The 20,595-nt window shown below is 43.2% G+C and overlaps 1 protein-coding gene across 7 annotated transcripts in view; it reads right to left on the bottom strand.

The window, feature by feature from the left end:
* Positions 1 to 20,595, bottom strand: part of rb1cc1 (RB1-inducible coiled-coil 1) — a 209,139-nt gene that overhangs the window by 95,137 nt on the left and 93,407 nt on the right. For all 7 annotated transcript variants that reach the window (XM_072570524.1, XM_072570523.1, XM_072570522.1 and 4 more), the window contains one exon: positions 14,085 to 14,250. In XM_072570524.1, the coding sequence (XP_072426625.1) occupies positions 14,085 to 14,250 (166 nt within the window). The remainder of the gene's footprint in view (positions 1 to 14,084; positions 14,251 to 20,595) is intronic.

The following is a 20,595-nucleotide window of genomic DNA, read 5'->3' on the forward strand; positions in this document are numbered from 1 at the left end:
CGGGTCTCGTGCTGGACCTGGAGACCCCAGCTCTGGGCCAACCATAACCAGGAGCTGCTGTCACTGTTGCACCGATAACCATGAGTATCCCTCCCTCTGGGACTAGCACAAGGAGTCAATTGCTTCACTGCTGCAGAGATGCCTGGAGTCTACACATCCCACACCACCACTGTTTCAGCCATCACCTCATCAAAAAAGACCCCCTCCGGGCCCACCAGAACCAGGAATCCCGCTACCTTGCCTAGAGTCCCGCTCCTGCCACACCCCTCTGCCATTCCCAACAGGAAGGAGATAAAGAAAAAGTAAAGGCAAGTAAAACAAAAAAGGGGAAGGTAAGAAGGGAGGAACAGCTGCCTGGTGTAGATTGGCCCAGGAGCCCGAACGTTGCCTCCCCTGCCAGAACCACCATCTTGGATGATAGGTTTTGGCTGACACTTGACTTCTACCCCCTTGTAATCTAATTGTCTAGATACAAAGTTGCATTCCAATAAGCTTTTATTGATTTTCTTGTATTTGTTGATAACATTTAAATGATGTGTATAGCTGGGCCATGAGGCCTCTTTGAAACTCCACTGTTTCCAGGTAATTATCATATAGAAAGTAATCTATCTTACCCTTTTTCAGGACTGTGTGTTAACTTAACTGTGTCTTTGACCGTATATTTGTGACGATGCTACTCCTTTAACAAGGTTGAGTTGTCCTTGGTTTTTGTTCGAAAAGTGTTGCACGAGGCAGACTTGCCAACATGGCTGGTTTGGATGGGTTTTAGGACCAATTTGATTATAGCTAACAGATACTGCCTCAAACAAAAGGCTTTCAAGTTTTAAAAGAAACACTAGTACAATGAAAAGGGGAGAAAGTGAGGACTGCAGGTGCTGGAGATCAGAGTCAAAATGTGTGGTGCTGGAAAAGCACAACTGGTCCGGCAGCATCAGAGGAGCAGGAGAATTGAAACTTCCAGCATAACCTTGAAATGTCAACACTCCTGCTCCTCGGATGCTGCCTAATTGGCTGTGCTTTTCCAGCACCACACTTTTTAACAATGTAAGGGGAGGACCAGTTCTCCCAGCTTAGCTTTTCTCTGGTTTGGTTTGGTTTGGTTTTGTTTTGTTTTAGCAGTCTGACTATTTGGAGCTGCTGTTCAGTCTAAGCTGGTAAAAGAAACAGCGCCATGGAAGGTGTCCCATACTGAATCTGCCACCTCTCTCTCTCCTGGAAGATCCTGTGTTTGATTTTACCTTTATTGCCAAGGGGTGTTTATGGGGATTGTTGTAGGAATTTGGAACAGCATCAAGTTAGGATGGTCTATTGGGTTGTCAGATAGTTAAGTTACTCTGTATTCTGTTCTCTTTTATTTATTTGTGTTTCATTTAGTTCTCTGTAAATAAATTGTTTTGTTTAAAACAGAGGTGCTTTGACCAGCTGCATCACTCTTAGAAAATCTAAGAGTTCTACACCTGCTCAAAACAACTAGACATGTTAGCATCTGGGCTACCTTCTGAAATTTTTTTTTAAGGGTCTGATGAGGTCCATAACATATTAAAAACACATTTGCCACAGTGCTGACCACTGAGCTAAATCAATACCACTTAGCAATGTCATGCTTCTCTGTATAAGATATGTCATTTTCAGATAAAGAGAATTTTGAATGGGTGGCTATCACAATCAATTGTCATTATTAATAACCACAGTCAAGTCACCTTAGATTCTAGTATGTTTTGCGTGGGATGGGGAAGATTGCCTCTCAGGGGCAAGCATGAAAAGCCAAGTTTGTAGCACTACAGGTGACTGAGAGAGCTTTAGTGATCAGGAAATCAATTGTGAGGAAAGACGGTTCTGTGGCAGTGACGGGCCATTTTTAACAAAGCATCCTGCTCGCATTCCCACTTGTCTGTCCTTGGCATGCTGCAGTGCTCCAGTGAACCACAGTGCAAACTGGAGGAACAACATCTCAACTTCAGACTAGATACTTTATACTCTTCTGAACTCAATATTGAGTTCAACACTTCATTTTAGCTTTACTTGTTACAGTGTGTCACCATGTCTTCCCCACCACGCCCCTCCCCAAGTAGGCAATTTAGGACTAAGGAGAACTTCCTTTTCTCAAAGCAGAAAATGTGTTGCTGGAAAAGCAAAGCAGGTCAGGCAGCATCCAAGGAGCAGGAGAATCGACGTTTCGGGCATGAGCCCTTCTTCAGGAATGAGGAAAGTGTGTCCAGCAGGCTAAGATAAAAGGTAGGGAGGAGGGACTTGGGGGAGGGGCGTTGGAAATGCGATAGGTGGAAGGAGGTCAAGGTGAGGGTGATAGGCCGGAGAGGGGGTGGGGGCGGAGAGGTCAGGAAGATGATTGTAGGTTAGGAAGGCGGTGCTGAGTTCGAGGGATTTGACAAGGTGGTGGGAGAGGAAATGAGGAAACTGAAGAAATCTGAGTTCATCCCTTGTGGTTGGAGGGTTCCTCGGCGGAAGATGAGGTGCTCTTCCTCCAACCGTCGTGTTGCTATGGTCTGGCGATGGAGAAGTTCAAGGACCTGCATGTCCTTGGTGGAATGGGAGGGGGAGTTGAAGTGTTGAGCCACGGGGTGATTGCGTTGGTTGGTCCAGGTGTCCCAGAGGTGTTCTCTGAAACGTTCCGCAAGTAGGCGGCCTGTCTCCCCAATATAGAGGAGGCCACATCGGGTGCAGCGGATGCAATAAATGGTGTGTGGAGGTGCAGGTGAATTTGTGGCGGATATGGAAGGATCCCTTGGGGCCTTGGAGGAAAAAAAGAGGTGTGGGCACAAGTTTTGCATTTCTTGTGGTTGCAAGGGAAGGTGCCGGGAGCGGAGGTTGGGTTGGTGCGGGGTGTGGACCTGACGAGGGAGTCATGGAGAGAGTGGTGTTTTCAGAACGCTGATAGGGGAGGGGAGGGAAATATATCCCTGGTGGTGCGGTCCGTTTGGAGGTGGTGGAAATGACGACTGATGATACGCTGTACATGGAGGTTGGTGGGGTGGTAGGTGAGGACCAGTGTGGTTCTGTCCTGGTGGCGTTTGGAGGGGCGGGGCTCAAGGGCAGAGGAGTGGGAAGTGGAGGAGATGCGGTGGATGGTGCCAATGGCACCATGCCTGCCTCTTCGTAGGATATGTGGAACAGTCCATCTTCCGCAGCTGCACTGGCACCACCACCCACCTTTTCCTCCGCTACATCGATGACTGACTGTATCGACGCTGCCTCGTGCTACCACGAGGAGTTGAACACTTTACCAACACCTTGCACCCTGACCTCAAATTCACCCTCCCTCCCCTTCCTCGACCTTTCCATTTCTATCTCGGGCGACCAAATCAACACGGACATTTACTATAAACCGACCAACTCCCACAGCTACCTAGACTACACCTCCTCCCACCCTGCCCCCTGTTTAAACACCATCCCATATTCCCAATTCCTTCGTCTCCGCCGCATCTGCTCCCAGGAGGACCAGTTCCGATACCGTACAACCCAGATGGCCTCCTTCTTCAAAGACTGCAATTTCCCCCCAGACATAATCGACGATGCCCTCCACCGCATCTCCTCCACTTCCCACTCCTCTGCCCTTGAGCCCCGCCCCTCCAATTGCCACCAGGACAGAACTCCACTGGTCCTCACCTACCACCCCACCAACCTCCATGTACAGCGTATCATCCGTCGTCATTTCCGCCACCTCCAAATGGACCCCACCACCAGGGATATATTTCCCTCCCCTCCCCTATCAACGTTCTGAAAACACCACTCTCTCAGTGACTCCCTCGTCAGGTCCACACCCCCCCACAAACCCAACATCCACTCCCGGCACCTTCCCCTGCAACTGCAAGAAATGCAAAACTTGCACCCACACCTCCCCCTTACTTCCCTCCAAAGCCCCAAGGGATCCTTCCATATCCACCACAAATTCACCTGCACCTCCACACACATCATCTATTGCATCCGCTGCACCCGATGTGGCCTCCTCCATATTGGGGAGACAGGCCGCCTACTTGCGGAACGTTTCAGAGAACATTTATGGGACACCCGGACCAACCAACGCAATCACCCCGTGGCTCAACACTTCAACTCCCCCTCCCATTCCACCAAGGACATGCAGGTCCTTGGACTCCTCCATCGCCAGACCATAGCAACACAATGGTTGGAGGAAGAGCACCTCATCTTCCGTCGAGGAACCCTCCAACCACAAGGGATGAACTCCGATTTCTCCAGTTTCCTCACTTCCCCTTCCACCACCTTGTCAAATCCCTCGAACTCAGCACCGCCTTCCTAACCTGCAATCTTCTTCCTGACCTCTCCGCCCCCACCCCCTCTCCGGCCTATCACCCTCACCTTGACCTCCTTCCACCTATCGCATTTCCAACGCCCCTCCCCCAAGTCCCTCCTCCCTACCTTTTATCTTAGCCTGCTGAACACACTTTCCTCATTCCTGAAGAAGGGCCCATGCCCGAAACGTCGATTCTCCTGCTCCTTGGATGCTGCCTGACCTGCTGTGCTTTTCCAGCAACACATTTTCAGCTCTGATCTCCAGCATCTGCAGTCCTCACTTTTTCCTTTTCTCAAAGCCTGGTAACCCTGTGGAATTCTCTGTCGCAGAAAGCAACAGAGGCCAAAACAGTGAATGTTTTCAAGGTTGAGGAGTTAATTATAGCTCTTAGGGCTAAAGGGAACAAAGAATTGGAGGAAAAATGTTGGAACAGGGTACAGAGTTGGATGATCAGCCATGATCATGTTGAATGGGAAGCAGGCTCGAAGGGCCACTACTACTTCAAAGGCTACTACTTCAATTTTCTTTGTGCCAACTTCAGGTGCATAATGTGCACTTAATGGCTCACAATGTTATTTTCTCAAACTATGAATTCATTCTGCACTTTCTACTCTCTTTCTGGGGACAGATCATTGACTAGAGTGGCTCAACATGCTCTCAAATTGTTCCAGTCACCATTCACATTATCAATCCTCTTCTTCGCAGGAGAAGCTGGCACACAACTTTGCCAAGTGGACCAAGACCAGGAGGGAGTTGGTGAATGTAAAGATCCTCACCCATTCTAAGTAAAAAGCAAACAGAACAGAAATTGCTGGAGAAACTCGGAAGGCCTGCCAGTGTTGGGGGGGAGGAAACAAAGTTAATGGTTCAAGTTTGATGACTCTTCATCAGAATTCATAGCAGCTAGGAAAAAGTGTTTTTTATGCTAAAGAGGTGGGTTTGAGGGGAAGGGGTCTGTGTTTTAGAGACAACCATGCTGTGAGCAGAGAATACAGCAGACTCCACACTGTCTGAAGAGCAGACAACTGGTGCTTCATTAGGAAGGTGTGTCTGGGCCCTTGGAAAGGAAGGAGGCAGAAAATAAATGGGCAGGTGTTACACTTTGTACTATTACATGGAAGGTGCCATGGGAAAGGTGGGGAGGTTGGACCAGGATACCCTGGATGAATCAGCACCTGCAGAATGCTGGCATTAGAGGGAAGAGGAACATGCCTTTGGTGGTGGCATCCTGTTGCAGGTGAAGGAAATGGCAACTTACAATCCTTTAGATGTGGAGACTGGTGGGACGGTAAGTGAGGACCAAGGGATCCTTCCATTGTTTAGGAAGGGAAGAGAAGTGGTAAGGGGAGAAGTGCAGGAGATAGGCTGGACACAGCTACAGGCCCTGTAAACCATGGTAGCAGGGAACCCTTGGTTGAGGAAAAAGGTGGACATTTCTGAGACGGAAGGCAGCATCAGAGGTGTGACAGAGATGGTGAAACTGTGAGAATGTGATGGCGTCCTTACAGGAAGCAGGATGTGGGGATGCATAGGCCAGGTACCTGTCAAAGTGGGCAGGTTTGTCATGGATATTGGTGACCAAATCTATCCCCAGAAATTGAAACGAACAGAGAAGTACAGGAAGGGAAAGAAGGAAGGTGACAGCAGGGTGGAAATTGGAGACAAAAATTGAGAAATTTTTACAAAGTTAAACAAGAGTGCTTGGTTGCCTCCATGGGTAACCATGGTCCAGCAGAATGCTCAGTGGTGCCCTCAGACCTGTCCTCTCTCATCAGAGTACTCAGCACCAATGACAAAGGGAGGACAACTTTACTCTGTATTCTTTCTCAAGGAGTCAGGGTGCTGCCAACAGCGACCCATTAGGGAGGAAGAGAAACAGACAAGTTTCTTTTGAGGACAGTCCAAAAGGTACACTAGTTCCCAACCCCCACCCGACATCCCCCAAACTTCTGCCCGCATCCCCTTTTCCTCCAGCAGCTCAGACTCAGGAAAAGCTTACCAAGAATGTGGACTACAATGAGCTACAAAGACTATTCATCTTCACCAATTTGTCAGCTCCACATGGAGTCAGAGATGTACAGCATGGAAACAGACCCTTTGGTCTAACCTGTCCAGATATCCCAACCCAATGTAGTCCCAGCTGCCAGCTCCTGGCCCGTATCCCTCCAAACCCTTCCTATTCATATATCCATCCAAATGCCGATGAAATGTTACAAATGTACCAGCTTCCACCACTTCCTCTGAGCTCATTACATCCACATACCACCCTCTATGTGAAAAGGTTGCCCCTTAGCTCACTTTTATAATTTTCCCCTCCCATCCTAAACCTATGCCCTCTATCTCTGGACTCCCCGACCCCAGGAAAAAGACTTTTTGTCTATTTATCCTATCCATGCCCCTCATTACTTTGTAAACCTTTATAAGATCAGCCCTCAGCCTCTAACACTCCAGGTAAAACTGCCCCAGCCTGTTCAGCCTCTCCCCATAACTCAAATCCTTCAACCCTGGCAACATCTTTGTAAATCTTTTCTGAACCCTTTCCGATAGGAAGGAGACTAGAATTGAACACAATACTTCAACATTGGCCTAACCAATGTCCGTTACAGCTGCAACATGACCTCCCAACTCCTGTCCTCAATACTCTGACCAATAAAAGGAAAGCAAACCAAACGCCTTCTTCACTGTCCTATCTACCTGTAACTCCACTTTCAAGGAGCTATGACCCTGCACTCCAAGGTCTCTTTGTTCAGCAACACTCCCCAGGATCTTACTATTAAGTCTATAAGTCCTGCTAAGATTTGCTTTCCCAAAATGCAGCACCTCACATTTATCTGAATTAAACTCCATCCCTCCACTTCTCAGCCCATTGGCCCATCTGATCAAGATCCTATTGTAATCTGAGGTAACCCTCTTCGCTGTCCACCTCCAATTTTGGTGTAATCAGCAAACTTACTAACTGTATCTCTTATGCTCCAATCCAAATCATTTATATAAATGACAAAATGTAGAGGACCCTGCACCGATCCTTGTGGCATTCCTCTGGTCACAGGCCTCCAGTCTGAAAAACAACCCTCCACCACCATCCTCTGCCTTCTACCTTTATGCCAGTTCTGTATCCAAATGGCTAGTTCTCCCTGTATTCCATGAGATCTCACCTTGCTAACCAGTCTCCCATGGGGAACCTTGTTGAACGCCTTATTGAAGTCAATACAGATCACATCTACCACTTTGCCCTCATCAATCCTCTTTGTTACTTCTTCAAAAAACTCAATCAAGTTTGTGAGACATGATTTCCTATGCACAAAGCCATGTTGACTATCCCGAATCAGTCCTTGCCTTTCCAAATACATGTACATCCTGTCCCTCAGGATTCCTTCCAACAACTTACCCACCACAGACATCAGGCTCACTGGTCTATAATTCCCTGGTTTTTCCTTACCACCCTTCTTAAACAGTTGCATCACATTAGCCAACCTCCAGTCTTCCGGGACCTCACCTGTGACTATCGATAATACAAATATCTCAGTAAGAGGCCCAGCAATCACTTCCCTAGCTTCCCACAGTGTTCTAGCACATACCTGACCAGTCCTGGAGATTTAATCGACCTTTACGAGTTTCAAGACATCCAACACTTCCTCCTCTGTAATATGGACATTGTTCAAGAGGTCACCATCTATTTCCCTACATTCTATATCTTCCATGTCTTTATCCACAGTAAATACTGGTGCAAAATACTCGTTTAGTGTCTCCCTCATTTTCTGCGGCTCCACACAAAGGCCACCTTTCTGATCTTTGAGGGGCCCTATTATCTCCCTAGTTACGCTTTTGTCCTCACTGCATTTGTAATAACCCTTTGGATTCTCCTTAATTCTATTTGCCAAAGATGCACCTGTCCAATAGAGTGCTCATCATACAGTCTTTATGGACACAAAGTCCCACTTTCATGTTGAGAATATCCTCCATTGTGTTGTGAGGCACTCATCTTGCTAAATGGAACAGACTTTGATGAGGCACTTTGGGCCATCAACAGCAGCAGAATCATACTCCAATACAATTTTCAACTTCATGGCCTGGCATATCCCTCACTCAACCAACAACATCGAGCCAGGAGATCCACCATGGTTTGATGGAGTGTACAGGAGAGCATGACAGGAGCAGCACTAGGCAGCTGCCAAATAGGATTATCTACATAACAAGCAGCAAAAGCAGCAAGTGAAAGAGTGACTTCCGTAATCCCATAACCAACAGATCAGATTTAAGCTCTGCAGATCTGCTACATCCATCCATGAACGGTGGTGGGCAATTAAACAACTCATTGAAGGAGAATCTACAAATATCCCCAACATCAATAATAGAGATCACATCAGTGCAAAAGATTAGGCAGAATCATTAGCAGCAATCTTCAGTCAGGAACGCCGAGCAGATAATCCATGTTCACCTCCTTTAGTAGTTCCGATCATTCTAGATACCAGTGTTCAGCCAATTCACTCCACATGATATCAAGAAACTGTTTGAGGCACTAGATACTGCAAAGACTATTGGTCCGGACAACGTTCTGGCAATAATACTGAAGACTTGTGCTCCGGATCTTGCCACATCTGTAACTGAGCTACTAAGTTCAGCTACAACAGCAGCATCTACCAGGAAATGTAGAAAGTTGTTCAAGTATACCCGGTTTACAAAGCGCAGGACAAATTCAACCTAGCCAGTTGCTTTTGCATCTGTTGACTATGGATCATCAGTAAGGTGATGCAAGCTTGTAGTTAGGGTTAGTCATCAACAGTGCTATCAAAAGAAGCACCTGCTTTCTGAAGCCCAGCTTGGGTTCTGCATGGGTCACTCGGCTGTTGACCTCATTAAAGACTTCGCTTAAACACAGACAAAAGAGCGGAGTTACAGATGTGAGGGAAGACAGAGCTCTTGATTTCAAGGTGACATTTAACTGAATCCAACATCAAGGCGCCCAAAAAAACTGGAATCAATGGGAATCAGGAGAAACTCTCTGCTGGCTGGAGTTATATTTGAACCATATGAAAATTGTTGCTGGAGGCCAGTCTCAGCTGCAGATCATCTCTGGAGTTTCTCAGAGTTATGTCCTAGGCCTAACAATCTTCAAGTGTACTTCATCCACCATAAGATCAGAAGTAGGGATGTTCAGCACTATTCCTGCGTCCTCAGATATTGAATCAGCCTTTGCTCAAATGCATCAAGATCTCAACAATATCAGACTTGGCCTGATAAGTAGACAGAAACATTCTCTCCACACAAAATGCCAAGCAATGACCATCCCCAATAAGAGCCAATCTAACTATCACCCCTTGACATTCAACGGCGTTACCATCACTGAATCCCCCAAATCAATACCCTAGGATTCACCATTGGCCAGAAACTCAACCAGACCTGCTATATAAATACAGTGGCTACAAGAGTTGGTCAGAGGCTAGGATTATTGCAGTGAGTAACTCACCCAGGCGATTCCCCAAAGCCTGTCCACCATCTATAAAAGGCACAGGTCAGGAATATTCCCCACTTGCCCAGATGAATGCAGCTCTGACAACACAAGAAGTTTGACACCCCACCTACAAGCATTCACTCCACCAAGGTTGTCTGCAGAAATTCACCAAAGATCCTTAGACAACACTTTCACACCCACAACCATTTCTATCTCAAAAGGACAAAAACAGCAGATACCTGTGAACACCACCATCTGCAGGTTTCCCACTAAGCTACTCACCATCCTGACTTGGAAATATATCATTGTTTTTTCATTGTCACTGGGTCAAAATCCTGGAATTCCCTCCCTATAACACATGGACTGTAACAGTTCAAGAAGGGTGCTCACAAACACCTACTCAAGTAATGGGGAACAAATGTTAGCCAGCCAATAATGCCCAGATCCCACAAGAGAATAAAAAAAAAAGTACAGATATGCAATTTGGGAAGATTGAAGACTGTATCTGATGCCAGGAGAGCTCAATGGAACAACATATTGCTCCCCAATAATGAATGGTTTAGTATAATTAATGATGTTCAAAATAATTCAGCAGGATTCATGAACGCTGAAAGAAAGGCAAGCAGGTGGTGAGGAATTGAAGAGAGTTATGGAGGAGATGTTGAAGGAGCAGAGTTAACATTATTTTTGGATAGATCCCAACAGATAATAAATGGAGAGCAGAGGATGGGTGGGCAGTGACGAGAGCAAGCGACCAGCTGCCTGGCAGCAAATCAACGCAAGTTGTATAGTTACAAGTTCTAATATAGGCACTAAAACTATCCAGTAATAAATGAGCTAGTGTCCTCACCAATAGCCAATGTGTTTTGGGGTGGTATATGACTGTGCAGGACTCTGATAGGTGGTTCTGATCATGACAGATACCAGTCTTCAGCCAATTCATCTTTAGTGGGTGGCCGATCCAGCATGTGGCACTAAATTTAGGCTATCCAGCAACTCAAGGAGGCTGTGGTTATCAAAACCACAGCTCTAAAAAAACTGAAAATGCCAAACTGTTAGTTCATGATCAGGCAGACATAGCAGCTAAAAAGGCAGTAGATAAAAGAGATGAAAGTTCAGCTATCTCTTTAGCAAGCAAAGAGAATGAGATGAATACAATAGAACTACATGCTAGTTCAAAAGAGGAGTGGAAAGAGTGGAAGGAATCACGACAATGATGGGGTGTGCAGAAAGGAAGAAAGGATCATAGTTCCAAAATGTATCAGGAGACTCATTAGGGATTTAAACAGGACACAATATACCAGACAGAACAATATCTTGAATCTTAAGAATTAGTGTTGGCAATATAATAGGACAGGAAAAGACAGATCAATTCTGTCAACAGTACAGGTAGACAACCCTTTATCCAAAATAAAGGGTTATCTACCTGTACTGTTGACAGAATTGATCTGTCTTTTCCTGTCCTATTATATTGCCGTGGGCGGCACGGTGGCACTGCTGCCTCACAGCGCCAGAAACCCGGGTTCAATTCCCGCCTCAGGCGACTGTCTGTGTGGAGTTTGTACATTCTCCCTGTGTCTGCGTGGGTTTCCTCCGGGTGCTCCGGTTTCCTCCCACAGTCCAAAGATGTGCAGGTCAGGTGAATTGGCCATCCTAAATTGCCCGTAGTGTTAGGTAAGGGGTAGATGTAGGGGTATGGGTGGGTTGCGCTTCGGTGGGGCGGTGTGGACTTGTTGGGCCGAAGGGCCTGTTTCCACACTAAGTAATCTAATCAAAATCCAGAAATCCAAAAAGCAGAAATCCAAAAGGTTTTTAGTGAAGTATTTTTCTCATTAACAAGGTTATTTGGTGTGTAAACAGTTAACTCAACTCCACACCCACTCGATGAATGTCACTCAGATGCAACATTGGGGCGGGGAATGGCCCAGCACTGGGTGGCCTCAATTCTATCTCAGAGCCCGCAGTGTTCAGAGAGTCTGATGTTCAGTAAGATTTTTAAAAATTTCACTGTCAAACTATCACTTATTCTGAAATTCAAAAAATTCCGAATTCCGAAAACCAGCTGGTTTTGACCATTTCGGACAAGGGACTGTGTACCTGCATTCATTTTCATCCAGCATAAAACTGGAAAGCCATTAAAAATAAAACTCCAAGACTAACTTATTTTTCAATCTGAGTTCACAATGAAATTAGAAGGCTCAGAGGTCAAATGATGTATTCAGGGAGTTTACAATTCAAACATAGGATTGGATCCCAGAACCCAGCAAGTAGATATGGTTGGGCAGTCCTTAGCTATACCTGACAACTCATGTTCCAGCTTTTAGTTGGGAACCCAGTCTGGAGGGTAAATACTGTCAAGAACTACGTACACATGGAATTGATAGACTTGGATGTGATGGTAGATGTTATAATCTGAGTACTTCTGGATAACAAAAGCCTACCCAATTTCTCAAAAACGGTAGTGCTCCCTTCCCAGGTAGTTTAATCAGGAATGGAAAGGCTAAGACTTTACTACAAGATTTGAGAAAAGTTTCCTTAGGGGTGGCCTGAAAGATTTCTGGTTTGTTAGGAGGTATCCACCTGCTCTGACCATTCCAATGCCAACAGGCTAAGGCCAACTCCAGAGAATCTTTGGCTATTATACTTACAGAACTGTCCAAGTTCGACAGGAAGTATTGGGGATTTTTGGTGCAAACTCAGTAGTTAAGTCACTACAACTATCTGAATTAAATTGCTATTCCTCCTGGGCTGCTAGAGAAGTCAGAAAGGGACTACAGTGCAGGCTCAGGGACTGAGCATGCATTGATAGCCATTGACCTACAAGGTGAAGATCTCTTAAAACTCTTGTCGAATGATTGAAGGTTAATTAGAATTACTGAGACACAAGCCAAATGAAGAGCTTGTGATAACCTTGCCCAAGGCCTGATAAATGAAGTCAGGTCCAACATTCAGAACCATTCCCCAACATTTATTTATTTCCCTGTCCAAATGAAATCTTCAACATTCACTGAGGCAGCCACGAACCCCCAGTGGTTAATCGAGCAGGTGGGCGTCTGGTAAAGGGAGCTATAAAGTTTGTTATATAGATGTCCCAAGAAAATCTATCCAATGTGATCTTAATTTGAAACACTGCATCTGGAGATAAAAAAGGGAATGGTTTACCAAATCAAATCTAAGGGATACGTAACCCACAAGTAGGGCCTGACTTATGTGATTACTGGAGCGTTGTTCAAAATCACATGCATTGTAAACTGTGTACTTGTCAGATACTTGAAAAATATCAACATAATTGCTGTTGTTTGGCATTTATCTATTAGAAAAGGCATGTAAACATTGTACAGGTGGGCCCAACTCAATGATGTTTCATCACGCTGGAGGTAAAAATAATCTCCAGGGGCTTAATTTGTGAACCAGAGATTTTACGTGTAAGTAACGATTCATTGATTGTGGAGATTTCCAACTGTCCAGCAATACATCTGGCTACCTGTTTGTGGTCTGACAGATGAATGTAAGTTTACAGGAACCCTAAAAAGGTGGTCAAAGAGGCCATGCAGAGGGCTATGCAAATTGGCCACAGAATACGTCAGGTGCTTCAGAAAGTAGACTCGTAAAGGGCAAGTACAAATAAACAGAGCTACTCAGGCTGTGACCAGCTTAAAACAATCCAGGACCCATCATTGGTGAGATTTCTTACTACATGAAATTGTGCAATCAATTGTTAGGAGATAACCAGAATGGTGTCTATCACTGGAGTAGGAATATTTTTATACGTACCACTTATATCAGAGGCGCTGGCCGAGAGATATAATAGTTAATGTCAAATAATGTTCTAGGAACCTGCCATAGTGGATGGTCGAATTTGAATTCAATAAAAAAAAATTATTTGGAATTAGAAATGTACAGATGAACACAAAAGCATTGTCGATTGTTAGAAAAACCTCACCTACTGACTTCAGGATAATCTGCCATCACCTGGTGCCAGTTGGTCTTGGTCTAACCTGATGTGACTCTGGACCCACCGCAAAATGGTTGACTCTTAACTGCTCTCTGAAAAGGCCTAGTAAGCCACTTCTGAAAGATCACCGGACCTGAAATGTTAAGTTTGCTTTCTTTCCAAAGAGGCTGCCAGACCTGCTGAGTTTTTCCAGTAATTTCTACTTTTGTTTCTGATTTCCAACATCTACAGTACATTTTTTTTGTTTGGCAAGCCACTCAGTTGTACCAATTGCTGCAAAGTCTCAACAAAAGAACAAAACCAGACATACCAGTTGGCATTGACCTTATGCAGTAGAATTAAGAACATTTAAAACCAACAGTTTTTAAACAACCACGTGTTTATGCAGTAGACAACATGAGAAAATCTACCTGTTGTTCAGCTATCAGTGATGTTTTAAGGCTCTGAAGTTCTTCATTCCTTTTTTCTAGTTGGTCTAGTAAGTTGGCCTTCTCTTCTTGAAATTTTCCTGTAAGGTCAGCAATGGCACTTGCTGGAGGGGTCCATTTTACTGATGTAGATGAAACTGGATCATAGCTGCATTAAAAATAATTAAAATATGAAGCCACAACTCCGGACATGGAGTAAAATTCTCAAAGTTTGTCTGGAGAACTCTTTTCTGTACCCTAAGATGTAAATAATTTTGTCTAGTCAGTCTACTTATTTTGTTATGAGACCCAATTTGCAGTTCTACAAAAAAAATGTTCCTTTATGAATCATTGAAAATTTTATCAAATACATGTCAGGTTACATAACCTACAGTATTTTGGGGAAATAAAGTCCTCAGTTCTTTTAGGAACAAGAAACAAAAACAAAGACCTCAAGAAACAGTAAGAGTACATAAATACCCATAGCTGCATCAGAACAAAATAGACGGCAATACGAAGAGGTAGTTGTATGTGTCGAGGTTTAATTTCAAACATGAAGCGTTTGAAATAAGTGAAGGTAGCTAATGTTTTCCCTGTACAGTCTACTTTTACTAACAGTAGTATACAAAGCAAATGCAAAAAGTATAACTCTGAAGACCAACATATTCCAACAATTTGAACCACAGCAGTACTAAAGCCTCTAGTATCCTGAACTGTCCAACTTCTTTGCTCACTTGTTTGGAATTTTACCCTCAGTCAAAAAGTGTGGTGCTGGAAAAGCACAGCCGGTCAGGCAGCATCCGAGGAGCAGGAGATCAAAGTTTCGAATGTAAGCTCTTCATCAGGAAAGGGGGGTCTACCATGGCCATGTTGGTCATCAGTAGACAGGAGGAACAAGCCAGGCATCAAGTGGTGGTAGAGAAGTCAACGTTTTGGGTATAACCTTTCATTAAGCACCTATCTCTCAAATTCATTTCACAACACCTGAACTCGCATGCTTTGGTGATTCAAGTGTTCATAACTCACTTGCGCCCCTTTAATCTATGCTCTGTTAACTGACCTCCAACCAAGGGGAGAAGGTTATTCCTATCAATCCTATCTATGCTCCTCATTATTTTGTAGACCTCAATCACCTTCTCTGCTTTAAGAAAAACAACCCTTATGTAAGCTGAAATGCTCCAGCTCAGGCAACATCCTTGTGAATCTACCTCTGCACCTTCTCCAGTGCAGCACATTCTTCCTGTAGTGTGGTGACCCCAAATTACACACAACAGTCCAGTTGTGGTCGAACAAACATCCATGACTGCTCCAGCCTAATCCCTCTGTTTTGTATTCAATGCTTCAACTCAAAGACAAGTATTTCCTACACTTCCTTACACACCCATGTATCTGTCCTGTTGTTTTCAAGGATCTATGCACATACTCAACAAGGTACTACCCCATTAGTCATGTACATCTTTACATTGCAAATCCTCCCAAAATGCATGACTTCATGCTTATCTTGATTAATCTCCACCCGCCAATGTTTTGCCAACTGGACTAGCCTGTCCAAATCTTCCTGTAGTTTAAAAACCTTTTATATATCACAGAATCAGATGAAGGAACAGCACTTCGAAAGCTTGCGATTTCAAATAAATCTGTTGAACTACAACCTGGTGTCTTGTGACTTCTCACAGAATCATTACGAAGCAGGTGGCCATGCCTGCAGAGGTTTTATTACATCGTGTCAAACGTCCTGCCTTTTCCCCATATCCTTGCAAACCATTTCTATCCAAATCTTTTTTGAATGCCTTGATTGAACATTTTACATTCCATAAGCCTTTTTACACATTACTCTTCTTAGGTTTAAAGCAACATGTAAACAAAGTACTCTCATTCTTTTCTCCTTTTGCGAGCAGGAACAGCTTCGCCCTATCTACTTCATCCAGCCATTTCATGATTTTTAAAAGATCTATCAAATCTCCCTTAAGCTTCCTATACATCTCAGGATATATCTCATTATTGCCTGAGAATTTGTCCAATTTAAGACTGTTTGAACTGATAATATTTCTTCCCTCTCAATTGTGATTGGTTTAACTGTATCATGATCCTCCTCCTTGATTTCTAAAGTTACAATATGCTTCTCTACAGTGAATACAGATGTAAAGGTACTCACTTAAAACTTCAGCTATGTCTTGTGGCTCCACCAACAGATTGTCATTATGGTCTCTAATGGACACTACTCTTTCTCTTGCTGTCTTCTTGCTCTTAAATGTACGAATAAGGTAATTTGTATTCCCATTTATTTCATGCCTCCTCATTGCTTTCCCTTTTTATAAAAGTAACTGCGCTTTCTGTATTCAAGCGCTTCTACTGCTTTTAACCTTTAATATCTAGCAGAAGTTTCTTCACACCCCCTTCACTTTATCCAATCATATACTAACCTTAACATCAAGGGTTCTCTGGTCTTGTTTTCCCCACCTTTTGTCTTAATAAAAAGATGTTGACCTGCACTTTTATTATTTCCTTTTTAAAGGACTCCCACTACTCTAATGTAGATTTTCCTCGATGCACCCAGTCAACTTTAACCAGATCCTGTCTTATCACACTTTGGCTAGATCTTGTCTTATTAGTCAGCCATCACCCAATTCAGAGCCTTTATTTCCAGCCCAATGTTGTCCTTTTCCTTAGCTATTTTAAATCTTAAGAGTTATGGTCTCTACCACGAAAATGTCCCACCACTATCACTTGCTTTTCTTTGTTCCCCAAATTAGCTATCATATTTGTTTATAACAAAAGTCAGAAGTGCCAGCTTTCAGATGTAACATTAAACAGAGATGCAGCAAAATATTTTCTCTTTGAGGCTCGTGCAACACTGAAAAGGCATTGGCAACAGAGTCCTTGAACGTTTTAAAGGCAGAAGTAGGTAAATCAATTTTAGTTTCACAAGTTGAAAATTGTTAGGGATGGAAATAAATGTAGATTTCTGGTAACAAACAGTTCAGCCATGATCTTACTGAATGGTGGGACAGTCTCAAGGAGCTGTGCTCCTTATTTGTATGTCCTAGGAGTAGAAAATTAAACAATGGATTATTTGAAATTTTTGACTGAGGCTGCAGAGAGTTAGTGGGTGAATTGAATGTAGAAATAAAAATGGATGAGACTGAAGTAATTAAACATTTAGAACTTAAGAACAGAAAAATATGAAATAGGTGTGTTGCTGTTAGAATCAGCTAAGTTTTACTTTGAAATAAAAAAAACACTTGAACTAATAATAAAACTAGAAAAAAAATGCAAAAAGCAATGGTACATGAGAAGAAACAAAGAGGGAAACAACTGGAACCTACAGTTGGAATGTAGAGAAAAAAGAAAATGAATTTGAAATCTTTGAATTGCAAAGAGATATATCAAACATAATTTTGTCAAACAAAAGCCTAAAAAGGAAGAGAAGGAAGGTAGTAGTTTAGAGGATGGTTATGGTTCCAATACGGAATTTGATTTAACTAGAAATCCACACCTAGTGCCAACATTTAAGAAGAACAGTATTGGAAGATTTTTTGAAATACATTTAATTTGATGGAAAGTTGAAGTAACCAAAAGAAATTTAGACTTCAATGTTAACATCTTAATAGGTACAGTTATGGATCAAGGTAAAAACAATGACTGCAGATGCTGAAAACTAAATACTGGATTAGTGGTGCTGGAAGAGCACAGCAGTTCAGGCAGCATCCAACGAGTAGCGAAATCGACGTTTCGGGCAAAAGCCCTTCATCAGGCATAAAATGGATCAGTTTATCAAAATAGGAAAAGGTAAAGTTGCTATGGTATTACCAGACTAGGCTGCTCTCCCATTAGAGGGAGACAACTGGTGGTAAGTTTAACTTGAGGGACAAGGTTGAGCCCTAATAGTAAGCTCGGCTGATGTGGGAATTGAACCTGCACCGATGACATCATTCTGCATTGCAAACTGGTTGTCCAACTAACTGAGTGAACCAACACTATTTGTTAGAGTACCAATCGGCAGACTATGAAGCTGTTAAAAGAGCAATATGAACGTATTTGAAGCTTAATAAGTAAAAGTTAGGACTTGTAGAATTTCCAAAGGAAAATAAATGGCATGTGATTAGTGACTTGGATCACAAGAAATAGTTTTATATTAGATTACTTACAGTGTGGAAACAGGCCCTTCAGCCCAACAAGTCCACACCGCCCCGCCGAAGCGCAACCCAACCATACCCCTACATTTACCCCTTACCTAACACTACGGGCAATTTAGCGTGGCCAATTCACCTGACCCTGCACATCTTTGGACTCTGGGAGGAAACCGGAGCACCCGGAGGAAACCCACGCAGACACGGGGAGAACGTGCAAACTCCACACAGTCAGTCGCCTGAGTCGGGAATTGAACCCAGGTCTCTGGCGCTGTGAGGCAGCAGTGCTAACCACTGTGCCACCGTGCCGCCCTAAATAGTATTCTGACAAACTTCAAAACTCATTTAGATAAGTCCTAAACACCCATGAAGCAACTGTACTGGTATGATCTCTCACTCAGACAGTTACATGTGCCCATACAGAAGCTGGAGTAGAAAAGCAGAAGGTATTACTTTCAGGGAACAACAGAAGGAGGCCAAAATAACAAAAGGAGAAAGGCTGGAATCTAAAAGTGACAATAAGAAAACTAAATTGACAATGGAGATAAGCTATTGGGGAGATCAATTACTGAAGTAGAAATAACTAAAGAATCCTTAGAAAAGTGTACATTAGGAACGGAAATGGGAATTTAAATTGGAGCAGCAATACAGATTAACAATGTTCCTTCAAAGAGATGACCCAGGATAACCAAGAACATTCTTGCGTGATGATTGATACAAAGAAACAAATCAATAAAGGTTATCAGTATTTTATTTTATAAGAGGAGGTAGTTCTATACTCTTACACTCAAGGAAATAAATTAATAAATATACTGAGCAACACAAGGAAAGTCAACCATTGATACAGGCTGATGATACAATTTGTCTTCCAGATAGGTTTGTGAAGGAGGAACATTCTAGATTATTTCCTGATTGTATTGTGACCAGATCACAGGCTTATACAATTAGACAGGCAGATGAAATGTCAACGAAAAAGGGAGATGCCATGGAAATACAATTATTATCTCACACTGTTTAAACACCAAAGCAAAATGGAAAAATTGACAGCCTATCTTCTTTAAAAGGGTAGCATAGTGGCTCAGTGATTAGCATTGCTATTGCACAGCGTCAGGAACTGTTTCTATGAAGTTTGCATGTTCTTCCCATGACTTTGTGGGTTTGCACCAGGTGCTCCAGTTTCTTTTCAGTCCAAAGATGTGCAGGTTAGGTGGATCAGCCATGCTACATTACCCATAGTGTTCAAGAATGCGTAGGTTAGGTGTGTTAGCGATAGGAAATGCAGGGATAAGGGTCTGGGTGGGAAGCTCTTAGGAAGTTTGGTGTGGATTTGTTGGGCCAAATGGCCTGTTTCCATACGTAGGATTTTATTCTACTTTAAATGTAAGCAGATCATGGAAAAAGGCTAAAACAGAGTGGTGGTAGTGGGTAATTTTAATTTCCCTAATATTTACTGGAATTCCCTTAGTGTCATAGACTTAGATGGGTTAGAATTTGAAAGGTGCATCCAGGTGGGATTCTTGAAACAATATGTATATTATAGTCCAACTAGGGAAGGGGCTATATTAGACCTTGATCCATGGAATGAGCCTGGCCAGGTGATCGAAGTTCGTTTTTTTTGCGGGGAGGGGGCGCATTTTGGGAGCAGTGATCATTATTTCAAAGGTATAAAGATAGTTATGGAAAAGATAAAATTGATCTTCGGCTGAAAATGCTACATTGGGCAGGGGGTTACTTACAACGGCATTCTGCACGATCTGGAAAAAAATGGTAACTTTCAGAAATCAAGCAAGTCACTTGAGGAATAAAAAGGTAGCATAAATGAACTTAAAATAAATCAGAAGGGCTAGAAAGGGCTAAGAAATGTCCTTGCCAAATAGTATTAAGGAAAATCCCAAGGCACTTTCTATTTATATTAAGAGCAAGAGGGTAACAAGGGATAGGGTAGGTTGTGACACAGTGTAAACTTAAACTTTAAACACTTAATGGATTAAAAGAATCAAAGATAACTCATTACATATGGAATGAATCAGCAATAACCTGCTTCTTAAGATGACAAGGTAAAACAGTCGTAAAGCAATTAAAACCAACATGTTCATTAACCATCCCTGGGAAGGAGCTGAAGCAACAAAGAAGCTGTTTCCTGGGAGAGGGGAAATAACACTGCTGTCAACCTACCTGACAAATAGGCAATTACATCAGCCGTCCTGAACTAAAAAGGAGGTAACTGCAGGAAAAGCTGTTTTCTAAACAGACAGCTAACTCAGAGTATAGGAAAGAATAGAGGAGCTACTTCAGCTAAGAAGGCAAGCTATAGACTTGAGGTCTCCAGAAATGTAATCAATGTTGGGGATGAAAGAATCCATTCAATCATCAATAAAGTCAAC

This window comes from Chiloscyllium punctatum, chromosome 5, assembly GCF_047496795.1.
Source record: "Chiloscyllium punctatum isolate Juve2018m chromosome 5, sChiPun1.3, whole genome shotgun sequence".
Taxonomy (NCBI): domain Eukaryota; kingdom Metazoa; phylum Chordata; class Chondrichthyes; order Orectolobiformes; family Hemiscylliidae; genus Chiloscyllium; species Chiloscyllium punctatum.